This window comes from Rhinolophus sinicus, linkage group LG14, assembly GCF_036562045.2.
Source record: "Rhinolophus sinicus isolate RSC01 linkage group LG14, ASM3656204v1, whole genome shotgun sequence".
Classification (NCBI taxonomy): Eukaryota; Metazoa; Chordata; class Mammalia; order Chiroptera; family Rhinolophidae; genus Rhinolophus; species Rhinolophus sinicus.
In genome coordinates this window covers 10,914,211-10,935,451 of record NC_133763.1, presented here as the reverse complement: position 1 = coordinate 10,935,451, position 21,241 = coordinate 10,914,211, and the positions used below count along the sequence as shown (strand labels likewise).

The 21,241-nt window shown below is 44.0% G+C and overlaps 1 protein-coding gene across 1 annotated transcript; it reads right to left on the bottom strand.

Moving 5' to 3' along the window:
- Positions 1-8,195: 8,195 nt before the first annotated feature.
- Positions 8,196-20,691, bottom strand: PRDM14 (PR/SET domain 14). Its single transcript, XM_019725097.2, has 7 exons — positions 19,983-20,691; positions 19,394-19,447; positions 19,148-19,305; positions 18,113-18,374; positions 14,163-14,365; positions 11,165-11,266; positions 8,196-8,571 (listed from the first exon to the last, which is right to left on the bottom strand). The coding sequence occupies exons 1-7, from the start codon at positions 20,689-20,691 to the stop codon at positions 8,344-8,346; spliced, it is 1,716 nt and encodes a 571-aa protein (XP_019580656.2). The 3' UTR covers positions 8,196-8,343.
- Positions 20,692-21,241: the final 550 nt, after the last annotated feature.

The window sequence follows — 21,241 nt, the reverse complement described above, 5'->3', positions numbered from 1 at the left end:
TCTGCTGACCCCGAGGCAGCTGCTCGCCAGGGCCTGGGGGCCGCGATCACATTTCCCCAGAAGCTGCCAGGTTCCCCGCTTCCCGCAACAAACCCGACGCCCCCTTCTGCTTCTCTTTCCATCTCAATTGCCCACGGGCGGCTGCCACGGTGTTGGGGGGCTTTCCAGCCCACAGGCTTGTCAGCTTCGCGCCAGTTCAATAGCAAATGTTCACCAAGAGCGCGCCTACCGTGCACGTGTGCTCATAGAAGCCTCAAGCGGGAATGGAGTCCAACCACCTCGTTGGACAGATAGGGAAACTGAGGCACAGCAGTGACAGGTCAGTCTTGGATGGCACGATGGCTTCAGTGCGTAAAGACAACCCTGCAAGAATGTAAAATAAGGCCTGTTAGGAGGGTTTCCTATCCAATTTCTCTCCGCCTAGCTACTAATGCCTGGAAAATTGTGGTTTCTCTCTGTATAGATACATACCTGCTACGTGCAGAGTTTGGATTCTTTTTGGCTGAGCATTAGAGTGGACCTTTAAACAACACGGGTTTGAATTGCGCGGGTCCACTTGTAGGAGGGTATTTTTCCCCCCAATGAATCCAACGGGCTCTCCCTATCCTGGATTTCACATCCGCAGATTCAACAAACCGCGAGTGGAGAACAGTGTTTTTTCATTCCCAGCGGCAGATTCCCAACTAAGGATTCCCAGCCCCAGCTGCTGATTACGGTCACGGGATAGGCATTACTCTTTCCCAGCTGCAGTTGGTTGAATCCACTGATGGGAAGGGCCACCTGGGGAGTCAAAAGTCACTTGCAGATTTTCTACTGTGTGGGGCTGCGAGTTCCTACTGCCCCCCACCCGTTGTTCAAAGCAGAAGAACAAGTGAGAAAGCACCCGTGTGTGAAGATGAGTGGGGGAGTATATATATATATATTGTGAGCTTTTTCTAGATCAAACATTCTTTGAAAAACCTCAGTTTTAACAGGCTTTTTCTAGATCAAACATTCTTTGAAAAACCTCAGTTTTAACAGGCACCCAAAACTCCATTTTATCAATATGCCATAAGCCCTGTTGCTGAACATTTATGTTCTTACCAGTTTTCATTGTCAAAAACAGTGCTGCTAAGACCATCCGTGTTCATAAATCTTTGCATTTCTGACTCTCTCCAGAATGGATTCCTAAAACTGGAATTACCAGGTGAAAGACTACAGACCTCGTTAAGGCTTTCGGTGCCCAGTGCCTGCCTGATTGCTTTCTGAAAGAGCTGTGCCTGTGATATGCTGCACCTAGCAGAACGAGTGTGCCCACGTCTTTCAATTATTGGTGAGGTTGAGAATTTGTTGGGAGTGACAAGGTCTGGATGCAGCTAGATGATGGCCATATGGGATCTTCCAGAGGCATCACAGGGTAGTGTCTTTTCCTTAACGGTACCCTGAAGCGGTTGGGCTTGGCCTCTCTGGCGTTGGGCACCATGCTTGTTGTGGACTGAATGGATACTTTCTCACCTTGCCTCCCCTCCCTCAGCCCCACTCCCATAGGTCAGACCTGCTGGATCTCTGGGCTGACATCTCTCTGCCTGCTAACTCTAAGTGGAAGCTCGTCATTAAGCTGTGTTTCCCCCACTCATCTTCACACTCGTGTGCTTTCTCACTTGTTCTTTTGCTTTGTGTCCTTTTCTTACCCTCTCCATACCCTGGGTGGCTGCTGTCACTCTTACATAAGGACGTTTTGATTCTACAGTCATGATAATAAAAAGAAGGCCAAAATCTCATCTTTTATACACTGTTCATTCATTTGTTTAGTCGAGGAATATTTATTGAGCCACCTATTATATACAGGGCACTATGCTTGTTAGAAACACAGAATCTAACATTTATAGAACACATCATAAATGCCCTGCACTGCATTACGGATAAGATTAGGCACCTGATTTTACTTGATCCTTATCATAGCCCAATCTAGTGAGTACTATTATTCCCCCATTTTACAGATAAGGAAACTGACGCCTACAGAAGTTAAAGGTCATATGACTCATTAAATAGTAGAGCCTTAGGTCCAAATCCAGGCAGTCAGCACTCAAAGCTAGATTCCAGAAGAATGGGGAGTGTTCCCAGCAGCAGGGTTATAATCAGAGAAGGTCCTGAGGCAAAAAATAGTTTGGCTTGTTAAAGAAACTGCCAGGAAGCTAGTGCCGCTGGAGCACAGGTTTTAAGGGGAGTGTATGTCAGGATGAAATTGCAGACCCTGTTGGTTAAGGTTAAAGATTTTTTTTTTTTTTTGACTATGGATGGAAAGCTATTAAAAGGCCTCCAGCGAAAGAATGGTAACAGATTTGAGTTTTGAAAAATGCCTCTGGTGGGGAAGGAAATAGTCTGGTTAGAGGCAGCAATGGATGCAGCAGCTCTTGTGTCAGTCACCTCAAGATGAGGCTGCTGAGATGAACTGTACGGCCTGGATGTGAGGTGTGACAACCGGGTTCCGACGACAGTAGGTGGTGAGCTCATGCCAAAGGGACTTTAGGAAAGATGCTAAGTTAGTTTTGGACGCGTCAAAATCAGGGGCCTCCGTGGCACACGTACAGATTGCAAGTAGGAAGTCAGATCAAAACGTACAAATTGTCAGGGTAGAGATGGCAGCTGAAGCCACTGCAGGAGTCAGCAGGGACAGAGAGTGCACGTTCCCGACACTTACAGGTGAAGTACAGGAAGGAAGAGAACTAACTGTAAAGGTTCCAGAGGAAACAGGAACAGCGGGAAGCATCAGGAGGAGGGAGGCACGTGTCAGATGCAGACCCACACCTCTCGGACACCCAGGGGAGGTTAGACCATCCACGGGGTCAGGGTCGGAAGTCGGGACTGGAAATAATCTTACCTCTTTCTCGGCTCTCACACGCACGCTCATGGGCAGATGGGCAGTCCTTCTGCCCCCATTTGTTTCAGCAGTAATTTTGAAGGTCCAGCAAGAACGTAATTTGGAGTGACTTTTAGGACCTTTCTTTGTAGTTCCTCTCGGATTTTCACATTTATGTCTCAACTAAAATTAACAAGTGAGTATAACTGACCATTTAGAAATATCTTTAGGACTACACTAACAGATATAGGGTTCAAGTTTGGAACCCTAATGTTCAGAAAACAACAACGCGCACGTCCCAATTCTTTTCCTAGATCCCTCAGTGAATAGCCTCATTTAGGCACCATTTCCCCCCCCCAACAAAGCTGATTATATGAACAACCACTGAGCCCTGCTGTGTGAACACGGGTCGGCTGAGAGGCCCCAGACTAGGTGCTCAGTAATCATTTCATGAAGGACGGTCGGGAGGAAAGGAAGAAGGGAAAGATAATTCTTTCTATAAAAGAACTCACGATATGGTGGTGACTCTCTTCTTTACGTAATTAAAGGATTTTGGTTAAATGACGGCAATATGCTTATTTCCTAAAAACGGGGTTGAAAATAAATCTTTGTCAGCTCTGGGTCAAATAGGCATGAAAATATAAAACGCTTTACGGAAGATGAATAATTTTGAAGGAGTAGAAAGACAGTGGATTTGTGTTTGAGATGAAAAAATAAACCGCCCTGCACAACACGGCTGGGTGCTGATTTTGCTGCATGGGAGACGACTTTGCATATCTGTTTTTTGGGCGTTTCTCGACCAATCATTAATTGAGTTGACCCTACATCCAGGGAATGCTGATGGCAGCATTAGCCATAAATAAATAAGCTAATATGTGCAATGGCTAAATGAATAGACTTTTCCTCGGTGTTTTATGGCCTGAAAAGAATGCAGCTTTTCATTAAAGGAATCATTTGAAAATGTGGAAACTGATACTGCCGCAGTATTAGTTGGGGGTTGGGGCTGATGTCCATTTACTTTAGCAAAGATTGTTATTGAATGAAACCTTTAATGGGAGCGTTTATGATCCCACTCGGCTAAGAGCTCAGGGCTGCCTTAGAATAGTCTTTCCCTCCACCTCGACAGCTCTTAGAGAATCAATACAGGTAACATGTCAATTGGTGGTCAGCAGTCCTGTAAATGGAAAGGTAGAGCTGAAATGGAAACTGACAGGTAGCCACTTAGAGAGAGGGTATGGAGTAAACACTTCGAAAGTGAAGCTCCTCTCGGGAGTGAGGGAGCGTCCAGCCCTCACATTACAGTAAGTGCTGGGATCCGATAAGGAGAGATTAGGAACAAAGACTAGATAGCAGGGGAAAGCCATTCAGAGTTTAGGGTGGTACTTTTAGAGCCCCAGAAGTCAGGCCAGTTCGTCCACTGGAGTGCGTTCCTAGGAAACCTTTCATACGCAGAAATGGTATAAAGTGAAGAAGCACTTACTTTAGGACACAGCTTGCTCACGGATGCACAAAATGAATCGAGAGAAAGCACAGATGTTCACACAGTTCAGAGCTCTGGCGGCTTGTGCTGAGCGTGGTTCCTGGGGAAGGAGCTTGGCGGGCCACGCTCGCTGCTCGGGGTGGGCTCTGCCTCTTTAGCAGCTCCTGAAAAACAAACGCTGAACCTTGTTTTCGTTTATTGCCTTTTTTGTTGTTGTTTTCGTAAAAATGAGAAATCCTCTTTGTATTTCTTCAAGTTAGTGAAAACAGTCACTAATGTAGGTCTTTCGTAAAATCCAAGTGGTGTAAAAACTTTTGAAAGCAGTGATACCTGTATTTATCATCAGTCTCATTTCTTTTTATTGTGTTAAAATCCACATAACAAAATTTGCCATCTTACCATCTTTAAGGGTACAGTTCAGTGGCATTACATTCACATTGTCGTGTAGACATTACCACCCCCCAGCTCTAAGACTCTTTTCATCTTGCAAAACTGAAACTCTGGCCCCACTTAAACACTAACTTTCTGTTCCCCCCTCCACCCAGCCCCTGGCAACCACAATTCTACTTTTGTCTCTACGAATCTGACTACTCTGGGCACCTCAGATGACTGGAATTATACAGCATTTGTCCTTTTATGACTGGCTTGTTTCACTGAGCAGAATGTCTTAAGATTCACCCAAGTGTAGCATGCTTCAGAATTTTCTTCCTTTTTTTTTTTTTATTAGTTTCAGGTGTACAAAACAATTTACTACCCCTCTACTATCGTATGTAGCTGCTACAAAAATTCCATTAAATTTATTCCCTGTGCTGTATATCTCATGGGAGATATATATATATATATATATATATATATATATATATATATATATATATGTATATATGATATACATACTTAATTATAGTTCACATACAATATTGTTCATCTTCAGCTTCATGTATACAGTGCAGTGGTCAGGCACCTACACCATCCATGACGTGGTCTCCCTAATAAGACATGTGTCCATCTGACCCCCTACATAATCTTTACGACATTATTGATTGTATTCCCCAAACTGTCTTTCATATCCCCGTGGCTATATTATGACTACAAATTTGTCCTTTCTGATCCCTTTACCTTCTCCCCCCTCCCCTCCCCCTCCCATTTCCTTCCTTTTTAAGGCTAAATAATATTCCATTGTTCTTCCATTTTCTTCCATGGTCTGTTCTATTTGGCATCTATATATCTGTATTGATTATTTTTAAAACGCTAAAATCAAATAAAGCAATGGCTCTCGACTTTAATATGGATAGCTGGGCCCCTGTCCCTCCACACCCCCCCCCACCCCAGAATTCCTGACTGAGCACACACTTAGTGGGGCTACAGAATTTGTCTTTCTAACAAGTTTCTGGCTGCGGCTGGTCCAGCAACCACACTTTGGAGAAACATTGAGAGAAAGCATATATATCAGTAATAAAATATGCATTAATTCTGACTCACTTTCGCCTTGTGTGACAGGTGAAGAGAAAGGAAGTAGATTAAGTTATCATCCAGAAAACAAGTCGTTTCACTTTATTTCATTCTCACAACACCCTACAGCATAATTGTTTTATGGGTGAGGATGTTAAACCCCAGCAATGAGGACCTGCCTAGCCTTGTACAATGAGGCTATAGTGAACAAAGAGAAGTCTGTCCAACTCCAAAATCTACATTCTAGTTACGTTCCAACAATGTTCAGCTGGCGTAATTATATTAACCGAGAGTTTTAATTTCATTCTACTTTCTATGTGGTGGTTTGTCTTCTACTTTGACTGTCTTACTCCACTTTTTATTATTATTATTATTATTATTGTTGTTGTTGTTGTTGTTATAAGCTGATCCAAATTATCTTTAGAAATAGGCAGGGTATACATTTTAAATAAACACAAGAGAGCTTAAGGTAATTACTAAAGGAAGATGTGATGAATTGATTATATTTTCCAAACTAAAAATTGATGTATGTAACCCGATCAACATGACCAAAACTTTGTAGAAATAGGTCAGATTAAATTAAACGGTCCAAAGTTTTCCAGTTGGTGTGGGTAGCCATGATCCATATAAGGTATTATTTCTCATGAAGGCATTTTGGAGTGACCATTAGAAAAAACAACAAAATTACCTTCCTTTGCTACTATTCTGGTCCAGAACACAGTGGTTAATTTGGATTACTCAACTAGTGAAAAACTGACATCATATCAGTTCCTGATGTCTTGCTTTACTGTTTGATTTTAAAATAACATTCAAGCCCATAAGCAGTAAGAAATACATTTTGAACTAGCAGTCAAAGAAGGGCTACCTAATTACAGGATGAGCCCCAATCTTTTCGAAAGACCATTGTTCTGACTTAATTAACACGAACTAAAACAGTCCTAAAACAACAGGGTACATTCCCATTAGGATAAATTACTCAGACCTGGTCAATTCCCCAGAGGAAAATCTGTCACTGCTTTTCCACCCTCACTACATTTCTGTCTCAAAGGACTCTGCCACAGCTGAGAGCCGCCCTCTGGAAGGGACATCTGTTCCATATTGAATTGGCTCCATTTTGAGAGATGTGGACCGTGGCTAACGGGTGAAAATCCTAGGTGGTCAATAGAACCATGGCTGGGAATGTGACATAGCAGCTTAGTAGCTCCGGTTGCCTGCAAAGCACTTTTATTTTGCTTGTTTTGGTTGTTTTCCATGTGAATATGTAAATTTGTTGTTGCTTGCCTTGATATAGGGTACGATGGGATGGTTAGTAGAAAAACATGATTGCTTTAACAGGATTCATAAATTGAGCATACTGGTTCATTCAGAGGGTGGGCTATAGAGTTGGGTGGACCTGGCTTTACCCCACAGAGGAACCAGTTCCTTACTCTCTCAGCCTCCATTTCCTCAGTAGTCAAGTGAACTCAGTGGTACCTTTTCACAGGGTTAACACTCAATAAATGTTGGCAATTATTCCCATGAGTCTGCTGTCTCCCACACATGCTTGCCTTAGCCTTGTGATACCTTATATGGCATTGTTTTCAGTGGGTCTCTTTTTTTACACTCTATTATCATGAACCAGCTAATTAGAAAGGCCCCCCAAATTCCACTTGTCTATTCATTGGAATGAAATCAGATGAAAAACTAGAGCAATATAAATAATTTTTTGTCTGGCCATGTTTTAGTCTTTTTCCCTTTGTTAGTAATTTTTCCTCCCCAATTGGTAAAGGTCACAGATGGTGGTATGAATAAGTAACTTCTGTGTCCTCCAAGTAATTTTGTGTGCTGCTAACAAAACTTTTAACAGGCATTTGTCATGTGATGGACGAGGGGTGGGAACTGAGCGTTTAGAATGAATACAAATCACGATGGGAGATTAATTCACGTCTGAACATTTAGTTACGACACTAATGGTGCTCAGGCTTGAAGAAATTTTTAAAGAATTTATTCTATGTATGAAGAAATAGAACAAATGACAGACCCAGACACATCATGGTTGGGGGCCCAAAGCATATAGTAGAGAAAAGGATTACTTCTTTTTTTTTTTTTTTTTTGATTAGTTTGCTCATTTATTCAGTTCTTTAGATTCCACATATAATAAGGTATTTGTCTTTCTCCATCTGACTTATTTCACTTAGAAGAATGTTCTCTAGATCCATCCATATCATTGCAAATGGGATTACTTCTTTATTATCATGAAATTAAACTACTCCCAGCCCCTGAAATTCAATGTAGTCTCTCCTCTCAGGGCTTTTGCGTTTCCAGAGACCCTCAAGAACTATTAACAGCCAGATTTCACTATTTCTAGGTAAATTCCCCAAAATTTCATTCTTATTGGAAATTGTGGAAAACACTTCCATGGACGCTGTTAAAATCACAGTTGAGAAATCTGGTTTATTCCGCTAATTGGTTAGTTCCATTTTTTTTGTTTTGTTTGTTTCTTATCTTCAAAGAATTATCATTTGTTCATGAGACAGACATAAACAGAAGAGTACAGAATCCGAGTCCTTAGTTTTCAGTCCCCAACCTCTGAGGGTTAGCAGTCTTCATGAAACTTCATGTGGGTGTACAAGGCTTCTTGGTCTGGGAAGGTTTTTCCACAGATGTTACAAGAGCAGCCCTCGTCCTCCTTGTGTGAGCGTCGCACATGGCTGTCGTGGGCGGCGTGGGAAGCAAAAGATTTACCACAGTGCTTGCATTTGAAGGGCTTCTCCCCGGAATGCTGCCTGATGTGTGTGCGGAGTATGCTGGAGGCAGTGAACTTCTGCCAAGAACAGAAAGCAGAAGAAAAAGTTAGCGTCCACCAGCTGCAAGACCAATTAAACAAAAGGTTTTGTGATTTCATAGTTAGTGATGCTTGTGTCATCCCTTAGTTCTCTGACTGACCAAACATGGGCGTTGATGCTATGGGGCACTCTTGGTCAACAGGCGTGGCCTTAATAAAAAGGGGCATGATTGATGTGTCGTCCTGGCCGCTTTTGAGTAGCCGCAGCTAGTCAGTGACGAAGATCACCTAGGCGGGGGTCCAGATAAAAATGCGATTGACAACCCTACCCCAGAACGTACCCAATAAGCACACGCTTTGGGGCAAAAAGGAACCTGCATTTAAACAAGCAATTCTGATGCAGGGGGCTCTAGGGCCACCCTCCAAGATAAACTGCATCACAGAAGGAGTAGCTGATATTGGCCAGTGTCTTTGCATAAATCAGTCCCTTCCTGGTCTCTTCTCTTTTTAAATTCTTTGATAATTCGATTTACGTGCACTCATAAGAAATATTAGAGATTCTGTGTGCCCTTTACCCAGTTTGCCAAGGGTTACATCTTACAAACTACATTCCCACAACCAGGACCTGGACAGAATACTTTCATCAGAAAGATCCCTCACGTTGCCCTTTCATAGCCACACCTATTCCTTCCACTCCCATTGTTCTCTGAAGCCATGGCAACCACTACACTGTTCTCCATCTCTATAATTTTATCATTTCAGAATGTTCTCTGCATGGGATCAGACAGTATGGGACCTTTTGGTATTGGCTTTTCTCATGCAGCATAATTCTCGGGCGATTCACCCAGGTTGCTGGGAGTATAAGTTTATCCCCCTTTTTATCGCTGAGTAGTAGTCTGTGGATGTGCCCCAGTCTGTTTCATCACGTACCCCCAGAAGGACACCTGGGTGGGGCTACTATGAATAAAGCTGCTACAAACATTTGTGTACAGGTTTTCGCGTGAACATATAAGCAATTGCTGGATTGTATGGTAGTTACACGTTTCGTTTTGAAAGAAACTGCCAAACTGTTTTCCAGAGTGGCTGTAACATTTTAGATTCCCAAGTGCTTTGCAGTTTTTATGTATCTTTTCTTGGCCACTTCTTTCCTTTTCCTGATTTATAACCTTTCCCCTCATTTATTCCAACACTATGCTCTGACCTGGGTCACTTTCAGGTACTCTATCAGAAATGTAATCACTTCATTTTGGTGGTCCACTGATATAAAACATCAGGTTAAACTGGTGACCTCAGATTTGGGGAGCTGAGAAACACTTAACAGTGGGGTGTCCAGGCACATGGGGGATTGGGTCACTGCTCAGGGAGGGGCGCATGCTGTATTTGCAGACGCCCAGACACGGCCAATCTTCATCAGCTTTGGTAACAGGAAGCTACTGGATAAGCCAGGATGGCCAATAACTCATTCGTGTCCTGGAGTGGATTTAGTTTCCCCTCCAGGCACCACTCACTCCCAGGTTGGCTAGAAGGCCCAGGTGAGGATCAGAATTAGAACTCCAGAAAGAGGAGGGGTTGGGCGGTATTTTGACCTTGCTCTGGAAATCCTACAGGTGAGCATTTGCCCCTTAGGACAGGCTGCTTTTGCACTCAAATCCGTGGCCACCTTCCTTTGGTTTGTGATGGCTGCACATAGTCTGGCTGTAATAAAGCATTGAGTCTACAAGGCTTAGGGAAACTAATCCGCCAGAGAAATTGTGTGTCAATAGAATGGAAATAATCAGCATAGAAAAATGGGACAGTCCCCCGTTTTTCTATGCTGATTATTTCCATTCTATTGACACACAATTTCTCTGGCAGATTAGTTTCCCTAAGCCTTGTAGACTCAATGCTTTATTCCATCCGTGGAAGGTTCTGAAGTCGCCCTAACTAAGACAGCCTATGTTCCTTTTAGGGCTTTATCATAAAAAAGTAAGCGATAATCAGAGTCAATTTCAATGTCATTCAGTAGACTTTCTGTGACGATGGAAATGTCTGTGCTGTCCTATCCAATTGGGTGGTCCACTAGCCACATGGGGCTACCGAGTACTTGAAATGTGACTTGGGCATAGGAGTTACCGAATTTTCAATTGTATGTCACTTTTATGAATTTAAATAGCCACCTATGGTTAATAGCTGACTGCACTGGGCAGCACAGATGTCTCATCGAATAGGACCTGAGGTAATTTGGTAAAATATTTCGAAAGCAGGGTCAAACTGTTGCCTCTATTCCAGAAACCCCTAACCACACATTTCTCGTTTGCTTTTTATCACTGAATTTTCTGTAGACTGTGGATGAGGTCCCATTCCAGCAATGTTGCTCTAGAAAGTTAGATCAGCGGCATTGAAGACCCTGCACCTGTCATCTAACAGTCATATCTGCCCTCACTAGGTCCTTATTAATTTGGGGTTATTTCATTACACACGCCCTAACTGCCGATGAGGCCATAAGGGGCTGTGTCTAAGCAAACCTGAGCTCATTTGGGCAGGGGGCTGAGAGCAAGAACTCGATATAAGCCAGGCTTTATGCTTCAAGTTCTTGTCCACGGACACTCAAACAGAGCTCAAGGCAGATCCCTTAGAAGGCGGTTCCGTTTACCTTCGTACAGTAAACACACTGGTAAGGTCTGTCTCCAGAGTGGACTCTCATGTGCTTGTTTAGGCTGGAAGACTGAGAGAAACATTTCCCACATGTAGAACACTGAGGCAAGAAAGAAAAAACAGAGTCGAAATCACACCCTCCCCTAGCAAGTTCCCGTCACCATGCTGTTTCCCCAGGGAGAGAGGAGAACTACTGTATTTATTCTGTGTGCATATAGGCAGAGGGCCAAGCAGGCCCAGGCTGAGAGTCTAGTTCAGAGTGAAAGACATGCCAGTCCCGCACTGAAGAATCCAGCAGCAGAGGCTCTGGCCCAGGCCCACTCAGTGCTGGGACTTTAGGAACACACCTCACGTCTTTGGGTGTCAGTTGCTTCAAATGGGACATGTGGGTGTTGAATCGGACTGTGGTGTTTAATAAAAACCCGAATGAGTCCTGCTCTGTCAATAAGTAGCTGTGTGGCCCGTGCAAGTCAGTTAAACTGGAAATCTTCATTTCCTCATGTCTCTCACGGGCAAACCACCTGCTCTGCCTTCCCGCCAGGAAGTAAGTTGTGAGTAAATTGCAAGCACTACACAATTAATCCAACAAGTCCTATTCCGTGCTTAACACTCGTCCAGAGACAAGGAGCTAAAAATCTAGTGGAAGATGGCGAGGAATGCAAAGACCAAAATGGCAGTGTCACAGGTGGCAGTTGACCTGAGACAGACTGTACCTACAAAACAACGGTAATGTTTGGGGTCCGGGGACAGCGTATGGTCCAGGCACCTGTGGTGAGCTGTTCACATTCCTGCTCTGTGTTCCTTCCTCCGTGACTTCTGACACTCTCCTCAGGAAATCTGAACCAGGTAAAGGAAACTGCTGTGCTTCCACGGCCCACTCCCCAGGTGTGCTTATGACAACAGAGGGGAGAGTACGTATTTTTCTTTTTTTTTCTTTAAGGAAGGAGCAGCTCACCGTGGCCCATGCGGGGATCGAACTGGCAACCTCGGTATTATTAGCACCATGCTCTAACCAACTGAGCTAACCCACCACCCCAAGAGTAGGTAGTTTTACATTATGAGATTTTAGATTAGGTAGCTTTAGATGAAAAGTCTTCTGTATTTTTCCTGTCGTGATTAAAGTTTTAATAATAAGCATGTATTATTGTTACTAAAGCAAAAAAAAGTCAGATGCTTCAGATACCATTGCAAAAAGAACAGATCAGTTATAAAAGGAAAGCAGTTAGAAAAAGAAACACTGTTCTTGAAAATTAAAAACAAAAAGAATTAAAAAGTACTCAGTGGAAATGCTATGTAACTGAATGGGCCCAGATGACTAAAGTATTTAGTCATAAGATTGGGGAGTTTTCTGGGAAGGCTAAGCAAAAAAAAATTAAAACTTAAGCACAGGGAGGTAGATTCAACCTAACACCTGGAAGACAGATAATAACTAAAGAACAAGAAAATTCCTTTGAGCTTAGGACTTGTGCCTTCAGATGGAAGGAGTACCTTGTACTCCACTGTGTACAAAGTAGAAGAAAAAAACATTAATACATCCAATTTGACACATTCTGTTAAAATTTCAGAACTCCAAAGACAAAAAAGCCCAATTTCAACAAAGAAGAAAACTGATGATATTTACAAAGAAACAAGAACCAGAATGCCATCAAATGACAGGAGAAAACGGAATGATGCTCTGACTATTCTGAGGGAAAATGATTTCTATCTACAATTCTATATCCAGTCAAACTATCAAAGAGACATGCAAGTAAAATATCCTCCAACAGAAGACTCAGAAAACTTTTCACTACGTATACCTTTAGACACAATTACCTGACATGCCCCAGTCATATAAAAAAGAAATCAAGAAAGAGGAAGAGGGGGACAGAAGAATCAGTGGTGGTGAATCAGGAAGGGGATGAAAAATACCTAAATATGACAGTTCACAGGCCCAGAAAGTAGGTTCAAATCAGAGTGCGCTCTACGAAACGCTGTGTAAATGTCATTATACAAGTTATGCAATTAAGAAATTGAATTTCTGTCTTGCAATTAGAAACTGTAGCAAAACCAACAGCTGACAAGGAAGTCAAAGTGCAAGAAGTTCAAATCAAAGTCTTGCCTAAACTTGAACCGTGGATGGAATATAGAAAACAATGCTTTCTGAAAAAACAAACCCTCTCCCCGTGGGTCAGCTTTTTCAGATGGCTGGACTGAACTGAATTTACGAATTCATGTATGAACTCTTGGTACTTATTGTTATGGATGACAAGGGTTTTCTCTGGCATTTTAATTTTGCTTGATAAATCATCTGAAAAGGAGGTACGTTTGCTTAGGTTGTAAATGCTATAAGGAGGCTGAGAATAGAGTTTTTCATTGTTGGTTGTATTCCCAGCACCTTCTGGTATTTTTGTCAATCAATACTGTTTTCTCTTTCAAAAATCAATTATTCTTGTTGAAAATCATGTATCTGAAGTTCTACACGTCTGTTTCCCTTGAGTTTCTTTTTCTTCTATTCCAGTTAAATGTTTTTTTTGGGCTTCTGTGGAAATTAAATCTACTCCGTCATGTTAAAAGTTAAGTACCACTTAAAGAACTGATATGGCCATTATATTTACAAATTTGCGTGTGGTGTCATCTTAAGTCAGAAAAGTAGCCTCATCCTATTCAGTATGATCCCAAGTATATTCCAAATCCATACAGACCGAGAAAAAGTATACCTACAATATCTTAACTTTGGACCACAGCATATCAAGTGGCGTTTGCTTTGTTTTTTCTACTTATTGTACTTAACCAAACATACACTATTTTTTTCATGTTAAAAAAATTGGAAATAAACATTTCAAAGGTTTACCAAGGAAAAACAAAAAGCACTGCTGGTTTCATTCTCAGCCACACTCTCAGAATGACAGCAGGCACTGCACCCAATAGGCCTCAGGGTGTGTTCAGGGGTTTGCGGAGGGACAGACAGTAAAAGCAGACTGAGTGAAGGGGCAGATCATTTGCCACCTCGTTCTTACCTTGTGAGGCCGGTGCTTCTCGTGAACGTGCAGAATATGAATGCGGAGCCGGTCCCGCTTCTCAAAGGACCGTTTGCAGAGAGAGCAGGGAAATTTCCTGTCCCCCTTGTCCACGCAGGGGGTGTACTTGAGATGCTTATCTCTGTAATATCTGTAGGTAAACACTTTTCCACATCGTTCACATCTGTACCCTTCTGCAGACTCTGTCAAACACAGGCGGAGAACACAGGGTGGGGTGGGACTTGGGGGGGAGCTTTGTCAGCTAACTGCCCTCCCTGGTATACTTCCTCCAAGGCAATTAAAAAAAAAAAAGTTCATTATAGAAAAATTTTAAACGTATACTAAAGTCAAAATCATAAAATAAATCCCCCCCAAAAAAATAAATAAAAAAATAAAATAAAATAAATCCCCCTGAGCCCAACACCAAACTTTGACAACTACCAACTCATAGCCAATTTTGTTTTCATTTATATCACTTCCCTCCATCATAGAATGTGCTAATTTATCATTGAGTTCATAAATACCTCAAGCCTAATCTTACACACTCCTGACTGGCTCTTGGTACAAAGTCAATAATGTACCAAAACACACTTACTTTCTTTGCCCCTTTCAGATCAGCCTGAGCTACAAGTTCAAAGCAGTTCACCAGGGCAATGGATACGCATCGCTTATTGTCACAGCTTATGTTCCCATTTAATTCCATTTACGAAGTCTTAGCCTTCTCTGAATTGTGGGGGAAGCTTCCAGAGCTAGAATCTTCATGTATAGAGTAAGGATGACGGTATCTTGCCTTCCATGGAGGCAAGAGAATACATAGGTTATCGTGATGATTAATTTAATTCTAACACATATTGAGTTCTTACCACTGGGACTGAATACTATCACTGAGTGATAGATAAGACTAAAAAAGGTAAATCTGTTTTTAATCAGTGGAGGGGGGGAGAGAGGTTAGAGAGGGTGCCGACGACTCTAGCAAAGGAGGTGCCAGGTCCAAGGGTATCTATGTGTTGGGGGGGAGAAGACAGGGACCACCTACGAAAGCATCCCTGTCGAGGACACTCTGGATTCCAGAGGCTACAGTGGCTTTGATGGTGTACCCATCACTAAGACCTCATTGTCTGGCCCCAGGGAGGGAGAAAAGAGCCGGGAGTGAGTCTATGCAAGAATCTGGAGAGAGAAATCCTTTTAGCATCAGGATAGCAGGGAAGCTATCCATCAGGGGCTTTGTTAGTTAACTACTCGGCCCAGGTACGTTTAACCAGCGGCTAAGGAAATAAACCATTCATTAAGTAAATAACCAGGAAGGCAACCGCCCACCCCAGAACAATCCTTAGCCCAGCCAAGTCTACCACTTTCATTGAGGTGCTAATATTCTCAGAATCCCTCAGCTGAAACAATTTGTGCTCAGAGCTAGAATTTTCCTTGGTCAGAAATACCTAGCTTTCCTGCTTCCTGCCGTGGCAAAAGGGGGTCTAAAAGAAGGGGCCAGTGACCTTCACAAATCAAAGCACTAAAGCACACCAAAATTCAAAATACGGGTACAAGGTGAATTTGCAATAAGAACCACCACTTAGGTAGAAATGACACACCACCTTTACTAATTAGACTTCAGCAGGTAACGATGCTTCCTGCCCCACCACAAACACACAATTCAGACGGAGTTTGGTAAGGATTAAGAGTTGTCTTCACATGCCACACCTCCAGCCCCCAAAGCACACACTCTGCAGGCTGCTTACTCAAATAACCCGCCCACATAGGGGCCGGACCCTTCCCGCCCACTCAGGACCTCAGAAGGGAAAGATTCCCACTAACCCTCACCAAAAGTCTTTGAGAAAAAGTTCTTTGTAGGAGGACAGAGGAATTTTAATTTTTCTTTCCTTTTCACCCTATCCAAAAACATTCATAACAAGATAAGTGAATTCATCTGTAATTCTTCCCAACAAATTAAGTTCTTTACAAGTTCCCCCCCACATGTCATCCAAGATACACATTTGAACTGTGCCCTAAGCATCGGATATAATGTGGTTCAGATAACTTACCACCCTCATCAAGGATAAGCCCTCATCTTTGTTGCTGATTATTTGATTGTGAGCTCTGTATGTTACTCAATATTAATACTTAATTATTCTATTGAGTATTTAGATTGTGTGTTTTTTTCACTCATATACGATGGAATTGTACTAAAAAATCGTCGTGGATAAAAAAATTCTTCTAGACTACTTCCTGAAGATAAGTTTCCAGGAGAACCTCACTTGAGACAGCCACGGTTCCGCACATTTCAATAGCTTGATGCACCGCGTGAAAGAATTTTTCAAAAAGATAACGATTAAATTTGGGTAGTGACTCAAGCATGTATTTTTCTCAAATCTGTTTTTCACTTTGATTTCAAAAGCAATTGGTACCTTTTTGGAAGAGACCAAAAAGACGAGCTTGGCTTGGTGCTAAGTACGTGACAACTCTTGAGTTCCATGACCCGCTTCACCACGCCCCACGCCATCCAGTTGTCACAGTAGTCTGAAGACAGTCCACCAAAACAGCTCCGACAGGCCCTAAGTAATGGGACTCTGGAAAGATCCTGCTCATCCCTGGTGAACATGGTCTTGCCTTCAGCTTCACCGTCCCCAGCCTGGAATGCCTTCCCCCTTCCTCCCTAACACGTCTCTTATTCCATCTCATCCCTAAGCAGCTTTTCCCCATTGAGTTGTACTGTCTTCCCGCCTTCATTCAATCCACACTGGGACCCAGAAGCAGGAGACAGGAAGGGGTTTAGGGTTATTTCCTGTCCTGAAGAACTCAGACTTACATGCAGACAATCCCCAGCGGCCTGTGAGGGATGCAATGCCCATTTTCTTTTACCTGTTATGTACTGCATTTATTATAACATAATGAGGTGGGTGGTCTTCTACCTGATTACACCTCTTATAGTAATTTGCATTTGTCCTGTCCCACCTACTAGACCAGTGGTTCCCAAGCTTCTGTGTATATTAAAAAATCACTCCGAGAGCTGTTGTTTAAGTGCAGATTCGAGAGGCTCACTCCCAAAGAGTGGGTTGGTAGTCCTCTAGCTCCTTGCTGCTAAAATGTGGTCCAGGGACGAGCAGCAGAAGCATCCCCTGGAAGCTTGAGAAAAATGCAGAATCTCAGGTCTCAGCACAGAATGACACAACCTGTACTTTCCCAAGCTGCTCAGGTACTCACAGCCACATTAACATTTGAGATGATTATAGAATCGTACACTTGAAACCTATGTAACTTTATTAACCAATGTCACCCCAATAAACTTAATTTAACAAACACTGAAAAAAAAATTGAGAGCGAGAGTCTAGCTCAACGCTTCTCAAACTTGACTGAGACCTCCAGTTAATAAATACATTTTCTATTTGAGACCCAGCACACACACACGTCCACTTGAAACAAAACCTCCACCAAACAATGCTTGCTCTTCCTTACGTGAGATTCACATCAATATTTTCTATCCTACTTTACTCTTCTTCTCTTTTTCCTTTACTGCTGGTGTCCACCACTAAATTGATTTCCCACCCCACTAAGATACTGCAGCCCACCATTTGAACAACAGTGGTCTGGAGCAGTGACTTCACCACCTGTGTTAGCCTGAGCAGAGAGGAATCAAAACTGGCTCACCTAAGACAGAGGTTGCATCCATTTATTTCACTTTTATTGTATTCTCTGGGAGGGGGGAAGGGGTTCAAGAAAAGGTATCCTTGTGAACAGAAGCAGCTTCCGCAGCTTTGGAAAGGTGAGGGTCTTTTCCTCCAGCTATGTAATGTCCCCCGGTTTGAGGCACCCTCAATTTAGTCTCCTGCATTAACCTTTGGGAAAGAGGAGCTTCACAAGCTGCTGAGAAGCTGCAGGAAGGTGATGGGGTTTGGAAAGGAACCCAGGCCTCCCCTAGGAGCACCTCACTGGGCGAGGCCAAGGTATGAACTCACCTTCAGTCGCCTGCTTCCCCTGCTCTGTCACCTGCAGGCTCACAGGAATGTCCAAAAACTTTTCATAGCAGTCTCCATACCACACCAGGAGCTCTTGGTTCTGGTAGATCTCCTTGCAGCTCTCATAAAATATCTGTCCTTGACATTGCACTGCAACTAGATTCTGCTCCTTGGAGAAACGGGCACAGTTGACGTACGACATCCAGTTCCCGGCACTGCCTTTTCCATCTATAAAGTGGCTCAAACGACCATCCTCAAAGATCTAAATAAGACATGAAGTTTGGAATCTACATTTTTCTTTTTTTTGCCTAACCTATAAAATAAATTTACTTGTTAAAACTTTATAATCCACATCTCACACTTGAGTCCACGGAATATATTTATTGATATTATTATCAAGCTTAAACAGATTTATAAGTTAAGGATATCTCTATAAATGATGTGGCATTTTTAGACTCTTAGTTTTATCAACTTTCTTATTTCCAAATTTATAGGTAAGGGAAATAAGAGATGACATTTAATTCTACTTAAAGACAACCAATTAGTTTTGTATTTTATCCCAGCCTAGTTTTCATGCATATTAATGGAGCTTTAATAATTTTTCTGATGTTGGCAAATTCCACTGTCCCCGATGTTTTGTTACGACAGCCCCACACGTAGCCAGGAATCTCAGTTTTTACAATCCTTAGCCAACTACACTGGCAAATGATATACAGATTTTTAAATGTTTTATTCCCTTTGGCATCTTCTCAGCATCACTCCATTATATTTAAAGCACTTGGTTTTGTCTATAAAGATAACACAATGTGTGAATTCTTTACATGTATATGCCATAGCTAGTCTTGACAGACTAAAATGACTAAAGAGACCACAAAACACAGAATTCCTGTAGAGGTGCTATCTTCTTGGAGTCAACTTCTGCCTGTGCCTCCCTTTGTATTGCAAAACAGTCAGGGCAGACAGCAGATCACCGCCCCACGTGTCCCTTCTCCCAGAGGGGCACAGGCCAAGATTGCCCCCAGGAATCGTATTTACCTCCCACATCAGAGAATTGTCCCCGTAGGTCTTGACTTCACTGGCGTTGACCACTTTACCTTGAAAGGGCCCAAACCTGACTCCTTTGGCAATGAGGCTACAGCAGAATACACCAAAATGTGGGACTTCGCCAAACAGCATCCGCCTGAGGCAGAGACCTAGGGAAACCCCCCAAAACGGGAAGCAGATGAGGAAACTGACTGCATTCATTTGAGGAAAGAAATCCAAGCAAGGAGCTGTGCCTACCTTCTGGTAGTTGGAGCGAGTCTTGATCCAGAGTTTGAGGGAGAGAATCAGACTCTAGAAAAAGGGAGGGTTTAAATTTTACTTTTCATTAAAAATCCTTCCATGAGGCAAGGCTCTCCCTGTTCCCAGGAGATAACAGGGAGAACAACAGAACAACCCTTGCAAGGTTATGCAATGAATGCCATTTTGCATATTTAAAGAAGTTGAGAATCAGAGATAAAGCTGATTTTGACTAAGGTCTTGGTACATGGCTGAGCTGGGACTCCACAAATTACATGGTGCTCTCAGGGGCTTACCTTGCACATCCTGGTGGAATCTGAGCCCAGCTGACAAATCCACCGCAGGAACCCTTTCTCCTATCCTGAGCTCTCACTGAAACCAACACTAGGGGTCATGCAGTTAAGCAAATAGGGCCTCAGACAGGAGCCTAGCCTCTCCAAGCTCCATCTTCTGATGGAGGTCCATACACTACACCCCCGACAACCCCCCCCCCACACACTCAGATTCACCCTGAAGTGTTTCTTCCTCACTTCTATTCCCATCTCAACGCCCATCCAACCCAGCACCGGACGATGAGGGATGCCTTTACCAGAGCCGTCGGGAGGGACCAGGAAGCCAGAAGCCGCATGGTACAGGCGGGCTGGGTACTCCAGGCTGGGAATGACCCCGTACAGAACTAAGTGCAGCTCCTCCTGGGTGAAGTGGTAACGATGAGCCGACTTCCCCTCCCGATTCTGGCGTTTGGGGCCGTCCTCCGACCGCTTGCAGGGGAAGCAAGGTAATCCCTGGGATGTCTTCAGCCCCTCAGGTGACAGGGAAATATCCACAGGGGGCGGAGGAATTGCAATTTCAGATCCGTAACACTGGCCACTGTCGCTTCGGCCACCAGCGTGGGCCACGTCTTCACTGGTGGCGCCAGTGTCCTCTCGGTGGCTGCTCAGAAAGTGTTGCGGCTCCCTGGGGAAGTGCGGAAATGGGTACCAAGGCGGCAGCTTGCCGTGCCAGGGCAGATCGTAGAGTGGCTCCCTCTGTAGGGCCAGGCCGGGACTCAGCAAAGGAGGCGCGGTCCGCAAGGCGAACTGGGGCAAGGCCGGCGACGCAGACACGCCGGCCGCCAGCTGCCGGACAGGTTGGAGCTGGAAATCCTCCTCCGCGGCGACCACGGTGTTCCCGTAGGGTCCGTAGGGCGGGAAAGGCGTGTAGTAGGCGGCCCAGGGTTGGGGACCGCTCTGGAGCGTCTCGGGCAGGTGGGACACCTTGTCCTGGGGTCCGGTCTCACCTGGTGGCCGCAGAGCCATCCCGCACCACAGAACGCGGCAAGGTCTGCGGAAAAGCAAGCGCGGCTGAGTGATGGGCGCGGGGCGCAGTGACCCTGCTCCTGTCGCCGAGCCTCCACCCCTCAAGCCAGCCCCGGGTCGAAGGGATTAGATACACTTCCCAATTCGATCTCGCAAGCCTAGCCCCCCAAACAGAGAGAAACAAAACAGCAATAAACACACACACCCCAAAACGAAAATGTGCCGGGATCCGCCCGACTCCGAGGTCCTGACGATTGTCGCCTTTGCCTTCCCTTTTCCGACACACCTCGACCCAGCGCGGCTGGTTTCCAACACCCCCTCTTCTCCATCCCGCCCCAAACCCCGCTCCTAAAAAATTTGTTTCAAGCTTCCTCTCCCGCCCTCTTTTCGGTGCAAGAAAACTCTTTACAGGGTCTGGGCCGGAAGCCGACAGCAAGACCGCGTCGCGCTTAGGGACAGGCGGCAACCTTCCCTGGGTCCCCTGCAGGGAGGGAGAGCCATGGGCTCCGGTCACTACGCGCTTAAGAAGACGAGCTCCCAGAGCCCGGGG